The sequence below is a fragment of the Macaca fascicularis genome, chromosome 10 (genome assembly GCF_037993035.2).
Source record: "Macaca fascicularis isolate 582-1 chromosome 10, T2T-MFA8v1.1".
In the NCBI taxonomy this organism is placed as follows: Eukaryota; Metazoa; Chordata; class Mammalia; order Primates; family Cercopithecidae; genus Macaca; species Macaca fascicularis.
In genome coordinates this window covers 57,829,364-57,848,740 of record NC_088384.1, presented here as the reverse complement: position 1 = coordinate 57,848,740, position 19,377 = coordinate 57,829,364, and the positions used below count along the sequence as shown (strand labels likewise).

The window sequence follows — 19,377 nt, the reverse complement described above, 5'->3', positions numbered from 1 at the left end:
TAGAGATCCCAACATTGTTCATTTCATCCAAGTATAACACCTATGGATGGGATTAAAAAACAGTGTCATATCTTTCATTTTTCTGATTAGTTATTTGAGTCTTGAAATGTCCAGCTTAACAGAAAACCTTGTACTGTCTTCTGGTGACTATTTCCTACATACTCCTTGAATTTTTCAATAACTGAAGAGATTCACTAAATCCAAGGAAGACAGTCCCTTTTATCAAGTCAGAAGGAGGAGAATAAAAAGGACATTCCAGTCATTCTGATGTTTCCCTTGTTTCTGTTGCTGCGTTGTTGCCACTCAAACTGGTCCTGTTGCCTGGTAATGGTTGACCTTTGACACCAAGATGCCCTTACTGATTCAGATCCCTCAAGTCTTTAAGTTCCCATATCTATGCTTCTGTGCTCAGCCATTGTTCCCAAAGCACCAGCACCCTGCTCTGGCAGCTGGGCATCCTGACTTGATCTGCAGACAAAGTGAGCAAAATGACACTTGCCCCCATATTCAGAACCTAATGTGGAAACCACATCTTAGCCAAGAATTAGCTGAGACCTTCATGGTACAAAATCCTTTGAGGCCGTTGTTGGTCTTTTCTCTGGCAGATATTAATTGGGCTTGTTCTAAAGGGTCAGAGGGGTTCAAATAATGTGACAGAAAGAGATCAGTGTTTGTTTCTTCTTCTTTGCTATCAGATCTGTACTGTGAGGCACCTTTATATTCTCTATAGAACCTTAGGCAGTAGAAAGTCCCATATGAACCTTCTCCAAGCAGTGGCTCCCAGTTGTGGTCGGCCCTTGAGTGATCTGTTTTACATGATAATGAAAATCGTCCAAGCTACTTTCATCTGTAACTCAAGATTTTAAAATATCTTCAAATTCTACCTCACAGGGAGCCATTGAAGAGAATTCTCAGAATCTCAAGTAGGTTAGTTGGACTTAACAGAACCAAGCCCTGTGCATGACTCATCACTAATCATGTGTAAAAATAGGGCTTTGTGCTTGCTTCCGCAGCACATATCCTAAAATGGGAACAATACAGAGAAAATTAGCATGGCTTCTGCATAAGGAAGCAGCACAAATTTTTGAAGCATTCCATAGTTTGGTCAGTCACTGGAAGGTCATTTGACTATTTGCTGACTAGCTCTAAGGAAACAGTGTGAATCAAAGCAAAAAATGGGTGCCACCAAAATATTGAAATTGTGATTTGTACTAAAAAAATAGTCATGTAAGATGGTCTATGAGGTGATTCAGAGCTGAATAATGTGTTTGGTGCAAAATATGTTGTTAGTGTGTATGTCAAAAATTAGAGAATGTCAACTTACAACTTCTTCATGGAAACTAAAAAACATATAGGTAGAGTTTTGGTCTCCATGTCAGCTGGAATTGAACATCAATATAAACCATTATCCTAAGAAACATCTGCTGGCTCAGAGTTGGAGTCGGTAGAGAAGGATCACTGGTCCAAGCCAGGTCTTAACATCCATTGGTTTTTCTGCCGTTGGTGTGATTGGTCAACTCCGTAATAGTGGACACTCACATTATCTACTTTAATAAGATATTTATGAGTAAATTTAGTTACAAACTAAGACGTAGTTGAGATGCCCAGAATTATAAGCCCTAAGGAGCAGGAAAACTAAGAAGCAAAATTAAGACTTAATAACATTTGCTGAAAACTATAACATTTGCATATTAGAACCTATGAACAAAATATGCATTGGGTTTTATTTGGGATTCCAAGATAATTTTAGTTATAATGTTTAGGAACAGATTATTTCTTTGCTTTACTATTTCTCTGAGCATTTAAAAAATGTTATCTTGTTAAATCTTTGTAACAACCTAGTGAAAGAAGGTAGCAAAGTCCTCACTTTGTTGAAGAAGATAAGCAAGTCATCCAAGAACAAATAGCAGCTGTTCATTATGGAGCTAGGACTTAAGCAGAGTTGGAACGCTTTCTATTATGTCATGCTAATGCAAGCTAATTTACTGGGTCACACTGCTCTCGATTTATGAGCATTTCACCCTACATTTTTGTCTTCTTTACTTAGAAGCTTCAAGAGAAGTTTGTAGAATGTACTCATAAGTGGATGGGATAATACTGTTAAGTTCTGATATTATGATATTGTTTGAAATACTCTAAGAATTTTACATTTGGTAAGTGTTTTACATCAGTATTAAAATAGTAATTTGGTTTATTACATTTTTATACATAGAATTTGCCAATTACTTTCTGACTACGAAGAAAAAGAGATGCTAAAAATCTCTTCTGAAAACAGCAATCCAGGTAACCCTTGTGATAGTGAATTACTTTAGGTCAGTTGTCCCTGATCTTTTTGGTACCAGGGACCAGTTTTGTGGAAGACAGTCTTTCTATGGGCTGGGGGAAGGTGGGGATAGTTTCAGGATTATTCAGTCATGTTACATTTATTGTGCTACTTTATTTATATTATTATTACATTGTAATATATAATGAAATAATTATACAACTTACCATCATGTAGAATCTGTGGAAGATCTGAGGTTGTTTTTCTGCAACTAGATGGTCTCATCTGGGGGCAACATGAGACAGTGACAGATCATCAGGCATTAGATTCTCATAGGAAGCACACAACGTAGATCCCTCGGGTGGGCAGTTCACAACAGGGTTCATGCTCCAATGAGTAGCTAGTGCTATCACTGATCTAGGAAGGGGCAGAGTTCAGGCAATAATATGAGCCATTATTATTGGTTGGCTGTAAGTACAGGTGAAGCTTCCCTGGTTTGCTTACTGCTCACCTCTTCCTGTGTGGTGTGGTTCATAATAATCCATGGGTTCATAATAATCCATGGACTGCTACCGGTCTGTAGCATGGGAGTTGAGGACCCCTGCTCTGGGTGGTCCTACCATAGATAAAAAAGTAAAAGTAAGGAACTTTTGATCTCAAAAGAATGCTGAAGCAAAGTTATGTTACATATGCTTGTCCCAACAAGGTCTCACTATTACTGACTTCATTCCTCCTCATTTGAAGTTGGAAAGAGACACATTTACTTTGTTGGAGGAAGATGTGCTCTTCTACCTGCTGGTTAGTTATCATGATAACAGCAATTTTGTTAGAACAAATGCTCTGCTACCATTTGTCAAAAGATTGTCATAATAAATATACAAATTTCTCAACTCTAGGCTCAGGAGATTATAATAAAATTAGAAAAATGTTTCACAATAACAAAAATGCTAGTATGCTACCTGGTTGTGGACACCTAATACATTGTATAACCCAAACGATATGAGAACACCTTTAATTTAGCCATCAATTAATCAAAGAACTTTTATAAGTTTGGTTTTATAAGTTGCAGGAGATAAAGATGGAGCAGATGTAGTTTTGATCCTAAAGGTGCTCATAATAGAGCTGTCTCTATTTCATTTCTGTGCTTTTTCAATAGAATTTACAAAGAGGATATTTCCATTTATGTTTTCACTTCACTTAACAAATAACTATTGAATGTCTTTTAGATACTAAGCATTTTTCTAATGCAATAGAACACAATTAAAAATACAGACAGGAGTTTGTTATTATCATTGTCATTATTTTTTTATTTTACTACTTTATTCAGTTCTTACTGTGTGCTAGATGCCCACTGGAAGCTTATAATTTATTATATATTGATTATGTGCCAGACATAAGTGAGGAGGAAGGAAAGTTTTGGTAAAAAAAAAAAAAAAAAAAGTAGGTATGATTCAAGGGAAGCATGCAGAGTGAGAAGAATTTTTCTAGGTAAAGAAGCAGAAGAATAATGTTTGACAGAAGGAACATGCAACAAGATTGTGTGTTGGCCAGAAGGAACATCTAAGGAGATTGCCTGTTTGGCAGGAAGGGCAGCAAGTGCAAAAGACAAGATGCTTGAGTGAACTTTGCAGGGTTTCTGAGCAGTTCAGTTCTGCTAGCACCAAAAGTGTGAGATACCAGAGGTTGGGAATGAGGTGAATACTTAGGTAAGGCAAGTTTATGACAGACTTTTTAATACTACAGAAATGAGTAGATTTTATCCTGTGGGCCATGGGATGTTTACCAGGTAGAATGCTTTGGACTGCAAATACTGATGAACAGTGGTGAAAACAGTAGGAACCAGAGTTGTTTTGTTTGTTCAGTGATATCCTAGGGATCCCTCTTGTCCCTCTTTCTGTGCTGTCGACAGTGTTTTATTCATGTCTCCTTTCATGATTGGGTAATCTGCAACAGCTCCAAACATCTTGTTCTCACAACACAACATCTCAAGGGCTTCTTTTCTTCACCTGTGTTTTCTAAACAGGGAGAAAACTTAGAAGTACACAAGGGGCTTCCTGTAACATTTCATTGGCTGTGTTACACTACCTGCTCATTCCCAAACCAGGCACTGGGAATGCAAATACGTGATTAGCTTAGAATTAACGTTTCCCTTTCTAAGGCTGAGGAGGGAGATTGGGATAATAAACTCCCAATAGACTTGTGTTTCTTCTGCAAGAAAGAATAAGGAATGGCTATTGGTAGGGAGTCGACAATGTTTGCTGCAGGGGCTCATTGGAGACATGGGAGCAGGGGAGTCACAAGATTAAATGTGAGTATTAAGGCATTCTGGTTATGGTGTAAAATGGGTTAGCAAGCTTTTCCTGTAAAGGACCAGGTGGGAAATATTTTAGACTATGTGGTCTCTGTCATAACTACTTACCCCTGCTGTTGTCTGCTGTTGTAGAGTGAAAGCCACCATGATTCTATGTAAGCAAACAGGCATGACTGAGCTCCTTTAAAACTTTATTTACAAACCATAAGGCAGATTTAATTTGGAATGTGGCCTATAGTTTCCTGGGATTGGTGGAAGGTTACCATGGAAAGAAACCAGGAGACAAAGGAAGCTTTTGCAATAGTCAGCTATAGTTTTCGTCACACGTCCTTGGACTAGTATCAATGTATTATAAGGTTTTCACCCATCCATGGTGGAATAAAGTTAGGAATCTCAGTTACTCATTTTAATATGTTGGTCTTTGTTTTTATGGTGTTATGCCTTTTTATTTGTTTTGCTTAAGTTTTTCATGTAAGAACTAACATTAGTAGTTGACGGTTTTCTTTTAAATAGAAGCCATTTTGTAAAGTTTATTTTCCTAGTGGCAGTGGGAATATAAAGCAGAGGCAGAAGAGAGGTATAGTCCATATGATTTAGTGATAATTGAATGAGAAAGGCTTGGGGGACCGAGAGAAATGTCAGATGATTTACAGGTTTCCAGGTCGTACACTAGTATTTAACCTGGACATGAGGAAGGAGTAGGAAATTTTCTGGTGAATACAGAAGAGCAAAGAGCTGCAGGTCAGCAGGAATGACCGTTTTTTTCCTATGCATGTTTAATGGAATATTCATGTAGTATATTTTGAGTAGGTAATTGGATAACCAGCATTTATAACTCACATCCTACTACTTTGACTCTCAGTAACAAGACTTATCAAAGATCAAAGAATCTGAAAGTTGATGAAACTGTCCCTGTGTATCACTATCAGTGACCGAAAGTCGGCATCCACAGAACACAGAATTGGGATAGGTGAACTTAATAGATAAAGATGAATATCAGAATTGTGTTCCTCTTAGGGAATGATAGTCTCCATGACCTGTGTGAGTCACGGCTGCCAGAAAAGAAAGAGAGCAAGGAGTGTATTAAAAAAGCACAGCAAATTCAGTCCTAGAGTGCCCTGCTTGACTTCAGTGGGGCATTTTTGTGTTCTTCCTTTAATAACAGCAACATATAAATAACAAAAAGAAGTAAGAGAAAGAGTGTTTTTTTATAGGCTAGTATTTAACGTAAACTTGAGAGTGAGTACCAAGATTATACTTAGAATTTACAGACCGGGTAGGAAGACGAGATAGAAATCTGAAGATTACTGACTCAAACACAGTGTATTTTCATTGCTTTATTGTCACATCTCTGAATTCACAACTATGAATTATATTCGTATGCACTATAACTTTAGAAAGCACCTTCCCAAACCAAATATTAAGTGATTGATTATAATTTCTTTGAATTATTATAGAATTGACTTTCCAAGTGCTCATGAGAATTATTGAGAATTTGCTACATAGTAACATCTCAGCTGTGTCCACAAGAGCTATCTGTCACCTTGTCTTAATGACTATTGGCTCACTAGGAATATTGGTTTTGGCATTAAAATGATATTTTTCTAAATGCAGATAGGACCAGGGATCACTCTTGAACATTAATGTCCAAGCATCTTAAAATTACACATCAGGTTTCATAATCTGACTTCTGCCCCACTCTCCATCTTTAGCCCTTTTCCCTGTGCGCCCTTTCTCTGGCATTACTGAGTTGCTGGTAATGTCCTACTCACTCGTTCACTCTTTCAGGCCTCACTCCTGCTCTTGCTGCTGTGTGGAATGCTGTTACCCTTTCCTTCCCTCTACCACTTTTAATCTGGCTAGCCTCAATATTTCAGTCTGTGCTTGGGCATGTGTTCTAGAAAAGCCATCCCTGATATGCTTTATTTTCATTGTTTTTAAACCCTAATGCCTAGCATGTATGTAGCAGGACTCAATAAGAAATTTCTGAGTAAAATAAAGACTGTTTTTACAAAGATGATGTGCAAGACTGTTCTCTGCAGTCTTGGAGCAGAGGGGACAGATATGTGGGGGAATAACATAGAGTTCAGGTGGTAAAGATGCAGTAGAAAAATCAGTGAATTCAGAAGGCAGCCTCAAGAAGGAGGTACCTTTTTATCTGGGGAAAGACATGCAGAATCAAGGAAGACTTCACATATCATTGTTTTAAAAGATGAAAATAAGGCCAGTTGTTGTGTCTCACAACTGTAATCCCAGCATTTTGGGGGGCTGGAGGAGGTGGATCACAAGGTCAAAAGATCAGGAACATCCTGGCCAATCATGAAACATCATCTCTACTACAAATATGAAAAATAGCTGGGCATGATGGTGCATGCCTGTAATCCCAGCTTCTTGGGAGACTGAGACAGGAGAATCGCTTGAACCAGGGAGTCAGAGGTTGCAGTGAGCTGAGATTGTGCCACTGCACTCCAGCCTGGTGACAGAGAAAGACCCTGGCTCAAAAAAAAAAAAAAAAAAAAGAAGAAGAAGAAAAAAAAAAAAAGAAAAGAAAATAAATTTGTCAGAATAGTAGAGGGAAACATTTTAGATATTAGGAAGACATTGTGCACTAATAAAGGTGTCAGTAGTAGTTTTGGAAATCATTTATAAGGTACTATTGTTGCAGAAAACAGGAGGCAGGAGAGACCCAGTGGGTGAAACAGGAGGATTTTATTTAGGTGCACACCGGTTCAGTGGATTTGCATCCAAATGCTGAGTCCTGAACAAAGACAGAGCCTGGCTTATAAAGGCAAGCTTACAGAAGCAGAACAAAGGCAGTTAATCATATAGTGACAGTTTTGCAACCTCAGCATAGCTTGTGACTTTGCAACTACATTGAAGGAAAAGAAGAACTTGCAAAATATATACATTTGTACAAATAGCTATGAGTAAATGCTGAGGGGAAGGGGAGACGGTAAAGGAATTTGTTTTCTTAACCTTGCTCTGGGATGTCTGGACCCATACCTGTGGGCTCTGGCTTCTTGGACAGGGTCAACACAACCTTACCTGGGCCCTGCCTGTTACTATCCTTAGAGTCAGAGTAGTTAAGTGCAGGAAAACTTGTTTCTCTTTAAAACTAAATTTCCTTTTCATTACATTTACTGCTTCATGATTAGGAAGTGGAGAACAACATTCTGTGTTACCTTATATGTTTCTACTGTATTTTAAAATTGTGTTTCTGGTGGTTTTGTTCATTTATGTTGGGTGGATGAATTTGTGAGTGAATCTCATCAGGCGTCTCCCCAAGTGGTTTGTTGAAGTCTTAGAGAGTGATTTCCTAAGTAACTATTTCATGAAACACTAAACACTCAATTTATGAGATAAAATAAAATGTTGTCTTAAATCTATTTTTATAAAGGCAATAGTTTTTAACTGTTCTAAGTGGTTCATTTTAACTGAATATATGGATTTCTCAACAGAACAAGACTTAAAGCTGACATCAGAGGAAGAATCACAAAGGCTTAAAGGCAGTGAAAATAGCCAGCCAGAGGCATGGAAAATTTTACATTTAAATGTTTGATTTAATGTTGTTTTCTTTGCTTTAATAATATTAGGTAGTCCAAATGAAATTATCTTTCAGACTAGGTTTTGAGGATGAATAGATTCTTTTTTCTAAGAACTTTTTAATAGATTCATAAAATTTAATAAATTCAGCAACCTCATTAACAGAAGAATCAATAGATTCTAAGTTAGCATTTGAAACTTACCTTAAAAAACATAACCACTATAAACTTTAAAATACTCTTACTTTACAATATTCTTATTTAAAATATTCTTATCTGCCTTTTTGATTAGCTTATAGGTAATCTTTCCTTTTGGAATAGAGGCAAAAGAAATTCCAGAACTTTGTTCTTTTATTCTTACAGCACCCTGACATAATAAAGAAAGTAACATCAATTATTGGATTATATTATTAAGCAATAGAATTATGAACAATGTAACACTGATGGTCCCTGAGCTGGATTCGTGGTTGAAGAGTAATCATGGCCAGTGATTGAAAATCTGCAGTTTTATATTGCAGTCACTGATAGCAAGGTGAAAGATATATTCTGCCTTGTGATCTCTCATTGACCTCAGCGTTTCTCTTCAGGGAGGGAACCAGGTCATAAAAGCAACCCAAATGCCTATTACAAGAATCGTATCTTGCAGAATGGGACCTTTGGTGTTAGTGCAGAAACACAATAACATTTGAACTTACTGCAGTTGCAGAAAATGAGTACAGATTATTAAAATTTTTATCCACTGTCGTTAGTACACATTAGAATATATTAGAACTGGACTTAAGCAGATAAACTAGATACATAACACTATCATATTATGACATATAATTTCAATTAAAATTTAAGAATTTGCATTTCTTTCTGTTTGGTGTTGATTTCAGCTCCTAATAACTGAAAGCATGCCTACAATTCAGTTAGTAATCTGTAGAGGCTCACTGGTTAGGGTTTGGTGAGGTAAACTCTTTTCAAGTGAGGAAGACTTTGCAACACTACAAATCATCCGCTGATGCATTTTTGGCAGATTTAACACGTAATAAATTAAGTGGAGTCCAAACAAATGGTGACAAAGTTAAGTTTGCTGGTTCATGTTTATCTTCTCCCGTTGGCTAAGGTGAATTATTTTTCTCATGTTAGTCAGAAGCCAGTGATGTGGCAGTAGCTGAACGTAGATTAAAAAGTTAATTTTTAATTTTAATTAATCATTTATTTTAACAGTTAAATTTTAATTTTAATTATTTTCTAATTTTTCATTGTCTATACTTGATTACTTAAAATAAAATTATTTTTAAAACATGCATTCCAAAAGAGGAAACATCACAGAAATACAACAAGCAAATTAACCTTCTATTTTTGCATTTGCAGGAAATGTCTCAAGAACCAGAAATAAACAAGGATTGTGATAGAGAGGTATACCATTATATTCAAATGTTTCTGTTGAATTAGATTTTTACATTATGTTGTTTAATAAAGTGTTGTAAGTATAGGCACACATGATCCTATCATGTAAGTAGCATAAATCATCAGTGAAAAATTTAATATTTAACTCAGAAAGAATTCTGTAGATTGAGTTTTAAAGAGATACAAACCCCAGAAATATTCTTTCATTATTATGGAATAATCCTGAATGGTGCCGTAAAGTGCTAGGTCATGCGACTTTAGGAGCTTTGGATTAATCATTTTATCTTTCTTGGTTTTAGTCTGATTATCAATAGTTAATGAGGCTAAAGAAGATAATTTCTTATTCTGTGTATCTTCCAGCTAGAAAATTGTACGGCTATCGAATGTGAAATTTGGGGAACATCTTATTTTCTGGGCATCCACGCTTGTACCTCAGCAGTTTCACTCTGCTCCTTGTGTTGTGGCGAACTTTGGTTCCCATGTTTCAGTGAGAACCATCATGTTTTTGATATCCCAGGGACCAAATGAAAAAAAATGATCAAAGGCAGTGGGGGAGAAGAATATCTCAGTGCAGAAAAGTGCAATCTTCCTTTCTATTCCTGAAGCCCCACAGTGTCTCATCCTCTAAATCTGACTGCTTAATGTGAGATCTAGGTGGTAAAGACAGAAGAAGACACATTTTGCATCTTTGTCTTTTTATTTGTGTGTTCCCACGAGTCAAATGGGATAAATACATATATAAGATTCTGAAGAGTCATTGGGAATAAAAGCACAAAATGAAGGAGGGCCCTTTTTGAATTTTGAAAAATTCTGTTTTATTCAGTCAAGCAGAAATGAAGCAAACTTTACAATGATATGATAATTACATCTTAAAATTAGATGGTAATTGTTCTGTATACATGATCAAACTTAAGTGTGAAATATTTTTAATGACTACAATAATGACAAACTGAGTCAATTGATAAAATCAATCAAAAAGGTTCTTTTTATTCAATAAAGTGAATATCCTTAATATCAAACTTCCACTCAAGGCTGAAGAAGACATGAAGAAGCACGGAAGTAATAATATGGGATTACCAGAAAACCTGACTAAGGATGCCGCTGCTGGCAATGGTGATGATGGATTAATTCCACAAAGCAAGAGCAGAACACCTGAAAGTCAGCAATTTCCTGACACTGAGAATGAAGAGTATCACAGGTAAGCCTCTGACAACATTTAATAGGAGACAGCCATATGCTGTCAAACTAATCCTAATTTGGGCTAATATTCATGATTAAAAATTTTATATTTTTCCTAGGATATTCAGCCTTGCCTGGTAATCAGAAAAATGAAAATCAGCAAAAAATGAGTTACCATTTTTTCCAGTCATTAATTTATTTGAAAAATAACGAGTATTGGCAAATGTGAGGGGAAAGGAATTTCTTTACATTTTAGTGAACTTTTATTTTAGCTTCAGAGGTACATGTGCAGTTTGTTATATAGGTAAACTGTATCATGGAAGTTTGGGCTACAGATTATTTCATCAGCCACATAATAAGCAAAATACCCAAAAGGTAGTTTTTTGGTCGTCTCCCTCCATCCATGCTCCACCCTCAAGTAGACCCTTTTGCCTGTTATTCTCCTCTTTGTGTCCATGAGTTCTCATTGTTTAGTTTCCACTAAATGAGTAAGAATATGTGGCATTTGATTTTCTGTTTCTGCATTAGTTTGCTTAGAATAGTGGCCGCCAGCTCCATCTGTGTTGCTGCAAAGGAAATGGTCTCATTGAAAAAGACATGTCGTACACTGTTGGTAAATGCATTTCGAAAATTAATTGAGTAGCATATTCACACACACATATATAACATAGTAAGGATATATATGTATGTTAAGGATACTTGTATAGATTAGTTACGTATATACTTACATATAAGAACATTTATTACAGCTTCATTATATCAAAAGATGGGTCCTTATCAGTAGGAATTTATCATTATTAAAAGTAAATCCTTACCAATAGGAAATAGCTCAATTTTCGTTCCCAGAAAATAATGTAGTATGGAACCATTTTTTACAAATGAGGTTAGATCTAGAGTATACGGATTATTTCACAATTAAAATGTATTTAAAACCTTTACTTTGATAACACATCTTAAGATAATTTTGTTAGAATTCTTGTAATATCTGCTGTGTTGCAAATGGAAGCTGCATGCTCCATTGACACTGTACCTTGATTGCTAGTTATTAAATTTTTGTTGTCAGTGCCTGAGTGCTGAAATATTGGATCTTCAATCTGAATATTGCCAAGGGATTGTATGGAGATCTATATTTAATATAAACATTTCAGTATATTGGGTAAAACTTTTATTAAAATGTATCAAAGGATCTTTCATCTACTAAACCAGGATTTGGTCAGATTTTTCTGCAAAGAGTCAGTTAGTAAATATTTTAGGCTTTGCAGACTGTATATATATTTTTGAGACAGGGTCTCTGTTGCCCAGGCTGGAGTGCGGTTTTGTGATCATGGCTCACTGCAGCCTCCACTTTCTGGGCTCTAGTGATCCTCCCACCTCAGCCTCTCTGCTAGCTGGGACCACAGGTGTGCAACATCACACCCAGCTAATTGACTCTGTGAACTGTAGAGTGAATAAGCGTGGCTGGGTTCCAAGATACTTGACTTACAAAAACAGGCAGTGGGATTTGGCCCACAGGTGCTAATGTGCTGACCTTGTGCTAAAAGGAAGGTGCTACTAATGCAGTAACTCTTATTCATAAAAGTGTCCGGCATGTGTGACATTATCCTTCCTTTTAGAAAAGGATATATTTCAGTATTCACCACACCACATTTTTCCACAGTGACTTCATATAATTTTTTAAATTTCATTTATAACATAAGACTATTTTCTGCATTTCTGCCACTTTATTCCTGTGAATAGAACTCAGTAGTTTACTGTGATCAATTACTTTGTATATTTGATGAGTATCAACTGTTCTAGAATTGGCTGATTTTTATCAAGCCAGAAATACTCTCCTTGAAACGTTTAGTGTTTCTTGGTCTTTATGTATAAGCATGAACAAAGTGATATTCAGCTTATGGAATCTAGAATTGTTTAAGGTGACTTTTAGTTCTATAGTTTTAAGGATTTACCACCTCAGTCTGGCATTTTTAATGCCACATGTGTATAATTTTATAACTTTTAAAATATATAATTGTTATGTAAAATTTGAAGACTACACCTGTTATATAAAATTTGAAATTAATTGTCTATTATTTTCCATGACTGTGGAAGAAAATAACAACATTCTCAGCCATGACTTCTAAGTATGATGTCCTTAAAAGAACATGTCTACACTCATGAACTCAATTTTCTTTTCATTCACTCTTGATCTCACACCAGTAAGTCTTCAGTTTCAGTACTCCTCCAACGTTGTTTTTCCTCAAGATTATCACTAATTTTTTTCTGTAATAAATCTAGACATTTTTCGTACACTTCATTTTATTTAATCTGTTAGCAGAATTTGAGCCAATGGAGGACATCTCCTCTCTAACAGCGTCTTCAATTTGGCTTTCAGGACCTCAGTCCCTCAGGCTTTTCCTCCTGCCTTTCTAATCCATTCATCATGGCCTCTTTTGCTTGCTCCTCCTCATCTTTCTCCATTTGGACATTGTTTTTTCCGAGGGCTCAGTCCTCAATCTTCTCTCTCATGACTTTTTCTTTTTTTGAGACAGAGTTTCACTCTGTCACCCAGGCTGGAGTTCAGTGGTGTGATCTCGGCTCACTGCAACCTCCACCTCCTGGGTTCAAGTGATTCTCCTGCCTCAGCCTCCTGAGTAGCTGGCATTACAGGTTGGTGCCACCATGCTCAGCTAATTTTTGTATTTTTAGTAGAGACAGCATTTCCCTATGTTGGCCAGCCTGGTCTCAAACTCCTGACCTCAGGTGATCTCTCTGCCTTGGCCTCACAAAGTGTTGGGGTTGCAGGTATGAGCCACTGCTCCCAGCCCCTCGTGACTTTTTCTACCGTGTATATGCTAGTGATTTCCAAATGTATGTCTCTGGCTCAGATCTCTCTCCCTAATTCCAGATTTCCATATGAGCCTGCCTACTTGATATCTCTATTTGGTTAGCTATTGGGTATCACACACTTGTCAGACCCAAAATTGGGCTACTAATGGCCTTCCTGAAATCTACCCCTCATGTATTCTTTCCTACTTTGGTTAAGGGCAACTCTTCCAGTTGCTCTGCCAAAAATCTCGTTGTCATTCTTGACTCATCTCTCTCTCCGTCTCTGACACCTTACATCTATTCTCTCAGTAAATCTTGTCAGGTCTACCTGAAGAATATGTCCAGAAGCCAGTCATATCTTCTACATCTGAGCCACCCTCATCTGCAGTCTACATGAGTGTCATAGACTGGTAATTGATAGTTCTGGCTTTTAAAAACTTCCCTTTTCATCAATTCTTAACTCAGTGGATGTACTTAAAATATAAGTCAAATTGTGTCAGTCCTGTGCCCCAGCCCTTCTGATTGCCTCCCATTTCACTCTGAGTATGTGTCAAATTTCCTCCTAATTCTCTCCCTTGCTCTGCTTTAGCCACACTGAACTTCTTGCCATCCCTTATCTACCCCTAGTGCTTAAAGACTCCAAGCACACCTCTGTACTTGGCAGTTCCCTGTGTCTGGAATGCTTTTTCCCCACATATCCTCCTAGCTTACTCTTTCCATTCCTTCAGTTCTTTATTTAAAACCTCCTTTCTGCTAAGAAGTAGAAAAAGGGTAAAAAGAAACACATTATGGAACAACCACTTTCTGAGGAAGAACCATGTACTGCCCAGATGCATCATGCTTAAGATTCAACTGGGAGTGTACCAGGGAGGCTCTCTAACGTAACCAAGGGAAGGTTCAATGAAACAAAGTGATTTATCATCTCTAACTTCAAATCCATTTGTATCTTGACATCAACACTCTTAACCTTATATCATCATTTCTTAGAGTCTTTGATATACAAATAAAAGGTTTTTTGTATTAGAAAGAAAGAAATCCCCTTTCTCAGCAGAGACTTTTCTGACCATCCCAACTTTCCTACCACCCTCCCCATCAAACACATAAATGTTTCATTTTCCTGCTTTAGTTTTTCTCCTCTAACGTACTGTATATTTTGTCTTCTCTGTCTGTTGTTATTGTGTGTTTATCTCACTCTCATGAATAAGGATTTTATTTTTCACTACTATATCCTCACTGCCTAGAAAAAGGCCTAGCGTATTGGATGTAGCTACCTAATAAATCCTTATTAAATGAGTGAATGGAGTTTATCCTGGGTATGTTGTTTGATTGATTCTCACTGTAAAATTTTGACATGGGTCATTCTATTAGTTTTGTCTGGTAATTATATGCATTTTAGTAATAGTTTTGGCTTTTTATAATAAGCTACATTCTTTATATTAATTTTTTTATTTAGGGAGAAAAGCCCAATATTGTGGTTATTCATTATTTATTCTTTTATTTGTAATCATAATTGTAATTATGGTAAACTGAGTCAGAGGAATTGCAAACTTTACTAGTATTTTATTTGATTTGATTTTTGAGATAGAGTCTCACTCTATCACCCAGGCTGGAGTGCAGTGGTGGGGTCTCAGTTCACTGCACCCTCCGCCTCCTGGGTTCATGTATTTCTCCTGCCTTAGTCTCCTGAGGAGCTGGGATTACAGCGCCATGCCACCACACCTGGCTAATTTGTGTATTTTTAGTAGAGACTACTAATTTCACCTTGTTGGGCAGGCTGGTCTCGAACTCCTTACCTCAGGTGATCCACCCACTTTGGCCCTTCAAAGTGCTAGGATTACAGGCTTGAGCCACTGCACCTGGCCACCTGCTTTAAAAAAAAAAATTGGGGTGGCACATTTAATGAACTTACAAATTCTTTTCAAGGGATTATGAACCTTTGGTATTTGAAATAAAAAGACAGAGTTGGAAATTTTTTGCTTCCTATAGTAAGAGGAATACTGGTCCGGCACTGGCTATTCTGATGGAGCAGGTGCTGCTGCTTGGCTGTATTTCAGAAGCAAGCTGCTCACATCTGTATTGGTTGGTGAGCAAGACCAGTGGTCATTGATTGGTTGATTAGATTTCAAACTGGCTCTGGGTGGCTTCTTGTTACCATTGGTACAGGTCATTTCTTTCCTAAGTTACACTCAACTTTAACTGAACATTTTCTGTTTAAAAGTTGCCTTCAATTAACTATGTTCAAAATGAAACTATTTTATATTCCAGAATTTTAGACCTCATTTTAAAATTGTGGTCACGATGAATTGGTTAATAATAGCTCTCAGGAAGATCTATTTACATTTTTTAAAATACATATTTCTTTGCATAATTTATTCCTTAAAATTAATTGCCTTGTTTCTGTTATTGGTATTTCTAGAAGCTTTTGTTCAAGTCCTAACATAAACTCCAGTAGGAGATTTTAGTCTCTTTGTCAGTTAATATATGTATATGGTAGTGATATTCTCTTTTTATATTCCTTTTCTTGTTCACTGTCTTCTCTGTACAATAACAGTAATATTCTTATGCATTTTTACCTCATTAAAAATAATTACAGTTTTCAGGTCATGTGATGCCAACATGTTTGTTCCTTTTGCTTGGTGTGTGTGCTGCTATTCAGGCTCTGTTGTGGTTCTACATGAATGGCAGCTTTTTAAAATAACTCTGTGAAGAATGACGTTGGTACTTGGATAGAAATTGTATTGGATCTGTAGACTTCTTTGGGCACTATGATCATTTTCACAATATCAATACTTTCAGTCCAGGAACATAGGATGTATGTTCATTTATTTGTGTCATCTCTGATTTTCTTCATTGGTGTTTTCCAGTTATCCTTTTATAGTTGACTCACCTCCTTCGTTACGTATTTTCCTAGGTATTTTACTCTTTTGCAGCCATTGTCAAAGGGACTGGGTTCTTGACGTGACTCGCAACTTGGTTGTAGGTAGTGTATAGTGGTACTACTCATTGGTATTTGTACATTTTGTAGCCTCTGAGACTTTACTGAATTCATTTATCAAGTCTAGGAGTGTTTTGTAGGAGTCTTTAGGGTTTTCTAGGGATAAGATCATATCATTGGTGAAGAGATAATTTGACTTTCTTTTTTCCAATTTGGATGTCCTTTATTTCTCTTGCCCAATTGCTCTGCCTAGGACTTCCCAGTTTTATTCTTAACATGCATGAAATAAAAGTAAAATCAAAAGTGATTAATGATTACTTTATTTCACATTTCTGTCACATACACAGATAAAATTAATTCAAAGTTGTATGTTAAAAACACAATATTAGACCCTGTCTTGTTCCAAAAGGAATTTCTGAGTTGTCTATAAAATACAGAGGAATCAAGAATATAAGTGGAAAGTGTTTCCCAAAAATAAATATAAAAAGTATGGGTTAGCACAGGGCTTCCCAATCCCCAGGCCATGGACCAGTACCAGTCCCTGGACTGTTAGGACCTGGACCACAGAGCAGGAGGCTAGTGGCAGGTGAGCAAGCAAAGTTACATCTGTTTAAAGCCACTCTCTGTCACTCACATTACTGCCTGAGCTCCTCTTCCTGTCAGATCAGTGGTGGCACTGGATTGTCATAGTAGTGTGACTCAAACCCTGTTGTAAGCTGCTTACACAGGGTATCTAGGTTGTTCACTCCTTATGAGAATCTAATGCTTTATGATCTGTCACCATCTACTGTCACCCCCAGATGGGACCATCTAGTTGCAGGAAAACAAGCTGAGGCTCCCACTGATTCTACATTATGGTGAGCTATGTAATTATTTCATTATATATAAGTAATAATAGAAATAATATGCACAATGAATGTTATGTGCTTGAATCATCCTGCAACCATCCCCCAACTCAGGTCTACAGAAAAATTACCTTCCACAAAACCAGTCCCTGGTGCCAACATGGTTGGGGAGAGCTGGGTTAAGAGATGTGAGACCCCTTTGCCTTGTCTTGGATTAATGTGCAGATATGCATTGTGTGAATGACATCTGATGGCACCATGTTGCCCTGTAGATCATTTTAGGGACACCTCCAGTATTTCATGAAAATCAAAATTTCTTCTAGTGATGAACAAAATGATACCCAGAAGCAAGTTTCGGAAGAACAGAATGCTGGAATATCACAAGAGATTCTGACTGGTAAACAAGAGCAGATGGAAGTGGCTGAAAAGAAAATGAATTCTGAGGTATTTTCTTTAGTCATTTTCAAATGTTTTAATATGTGTATTTATTTAAAAGACAACTTTATGTATTTTGGAAAGCACACAGGATTTTTAAAACAGAAGTGCAATGTTTAGATGCCTACATGTACATTGTGGAAGGGTAGAATGCTTAAACAGTTATGAATAAATGCAATTCTTATAACTGACTGTAAAAATATTAGAAAAGTAGTATATTGATAAAACTTTCTTCAGAAAAAGGAACTTAAAGAACTTTAAGAAATTGCTTCTGTCCAAATATATGCATAGCTAAGGTTCTTACAATGGTGTGGTTGATAGATTAGATATCAGAGAATAAACCCAATTTAAAAAATATTCTCAAGGTTATTAATCTTATATTTTATGCATTTGTGTTTTTTATAATTCAGAGAAAGGCTTTTCCAATTCTGAAATTCTAAAAATCCTCTAGTGACTTATTTTTCATGGTCTTTAAATAAGTATTTCAACTTTTTGGAATTTACACATTTTTAGATTTGAAGTTTTGTCCAACTTTTTTCCAGTTAAATATCCACTATGGGAATTTTTTCCTTATACAAATATAAATGTCATCCTTTAATTTCAGAAGAAATCATGATATGTCATTCTCTTGAGTGCTAATTAAAAGTTCCCTTTGTTTACTTAGGTTTCTCTTACCAATAAGAAAGAAAAAGATCTCTTGCATGAAAATCGCATGTTGCAGGAAGAAATTGCCATGCTGAGACTGAAAGTAGACAAAATAAAAGAGCAGAGCCAGCTAAGGGAAAAGAAACTTTTGGAGGAAATTCAAAGTGTGAAAGCAAAGAATGATAAACTTCTAAAGGCTGTAAAATTAAGGGAGGATCATTAACAAAAGTCAGCATTTAAGTACAGTGGACAGCTTAGCATGTTGACAACTGAGAATAATGATAAACTTCTTAAGGCTGTAAAATTGAATGAGGAAGCATGAGTAAAAATCAGTATTTCAGTAGAGTGGACAGCTTAGCATTTTGACCGCTGAGAATGCTCAGTTCTGAACTGCAGAATGTAAGACACAGCTAGGAAACACTGGAAATGGAAATCCTATCATGTCGTTTTAGACTGACTACTGCCCTACATGACTGTGATAATGTCAAATAGATGAAAGAGACTTCTTTACAGAGAACAACATGAACAGGTTTATTTACAGGAAAAAATGAATTCTCATATATCTAACCTAAAAGATAACAGTGAGATTCTTTCTGAACAACTCTAATGTTGACAGCAAAATTAACAGCCTAAACATTAAGCTGCATCACACAGGATAAATTCTGAGAGACAAGATGGGGCAGGCCCCCATCTTTCCTGTTCAGACAACTTAGTCATTCTAGTGTGTGGGCTTTGGAGACTACAAACCCATCAAGGGCAGAAGAGATCCTGTGGCACGGCACAGCTGCTTTACCAAATCATGGCCAGACTGCTTCTGTAAGCAGGCCCTGATCCTGTTCCTCATCACTGGACAGGACCTCCCACCTGAGGCCTCTAGCTACCCCCACTAGTGTTCCCTGGCCAACGGAGATTTGAAACCTTCCTGGGACAGAGTTCCCAGAGAGAGGGGAGGGCCACCACCTTTGCTGTTTGGGCACCTAGCCATTCTGGCCCATGGGCTTTGGAGAGCCCAAGCTGAC

At 36.8% G+C, this 19,377-nt stretch overlaps 1 protein-coding gene and 1 non-coding gene across 4 annotated transcripts in view; both read left to right on the top strand.

Moving 5' to 3' along the window:
• The window catches only part of LOC135965571 (POTE ankyrin domain family member B-like), a 28,952-nt gene extending 10,272 nt beyond the window's left edge, over nucleotides 1-18,680 (top strand). For 2 of the 3 annotated variants that reach the window (XM_065522628.1, XM_065522627.1), the window contains exons 7-13: nucleotides 2,213-2,283; nucleotides 8,033-8,103; nucleotides 9,476-9,520; nucleotides 10,543-10,709; nucleotides 17,602-17,722; nucleotides 18,378-18,524; nucleotides 18,633-18,680. In XM_065522628.1, the coding sequence (XP_065378700.1) occupies nucleotides 2,213-2,283; nucleotides 8,033-8,103; nucleotides 9,476-9,520; nucleotides 10,543-10,709; nucleotides 17,602-17,722; nucleotides 18,378-18,524; nucleotides 18,633-18,680 (670 nt within the window). Of the gene's footprint in view, nucleotides 1-2,212; nucleotides 2,284-8,032; nucleotides 8,104-9,475; nucleotides 9,521-10,542; nucleotides 10,710-17,601; nucleotides 17,723-18,377; nucleotides 18,555-18,632 lie in introns of all 3 variants that reach the window. The other variant, XM_065522626.1, reaches the window with a different exon arrangement.
• LOC135965790 (U6 spliceosomal RNA) lies at nucleotides 998-1,104 on the top strand. Its single transcript, XR_010578903.1, has one exon. It is a non-coding gene; the product is annotated as a U6 spliceosomal RNA (small nuclear RNA).
• Nucleotides 18,681-19,377: the final 697 nt, after the last annotated feature.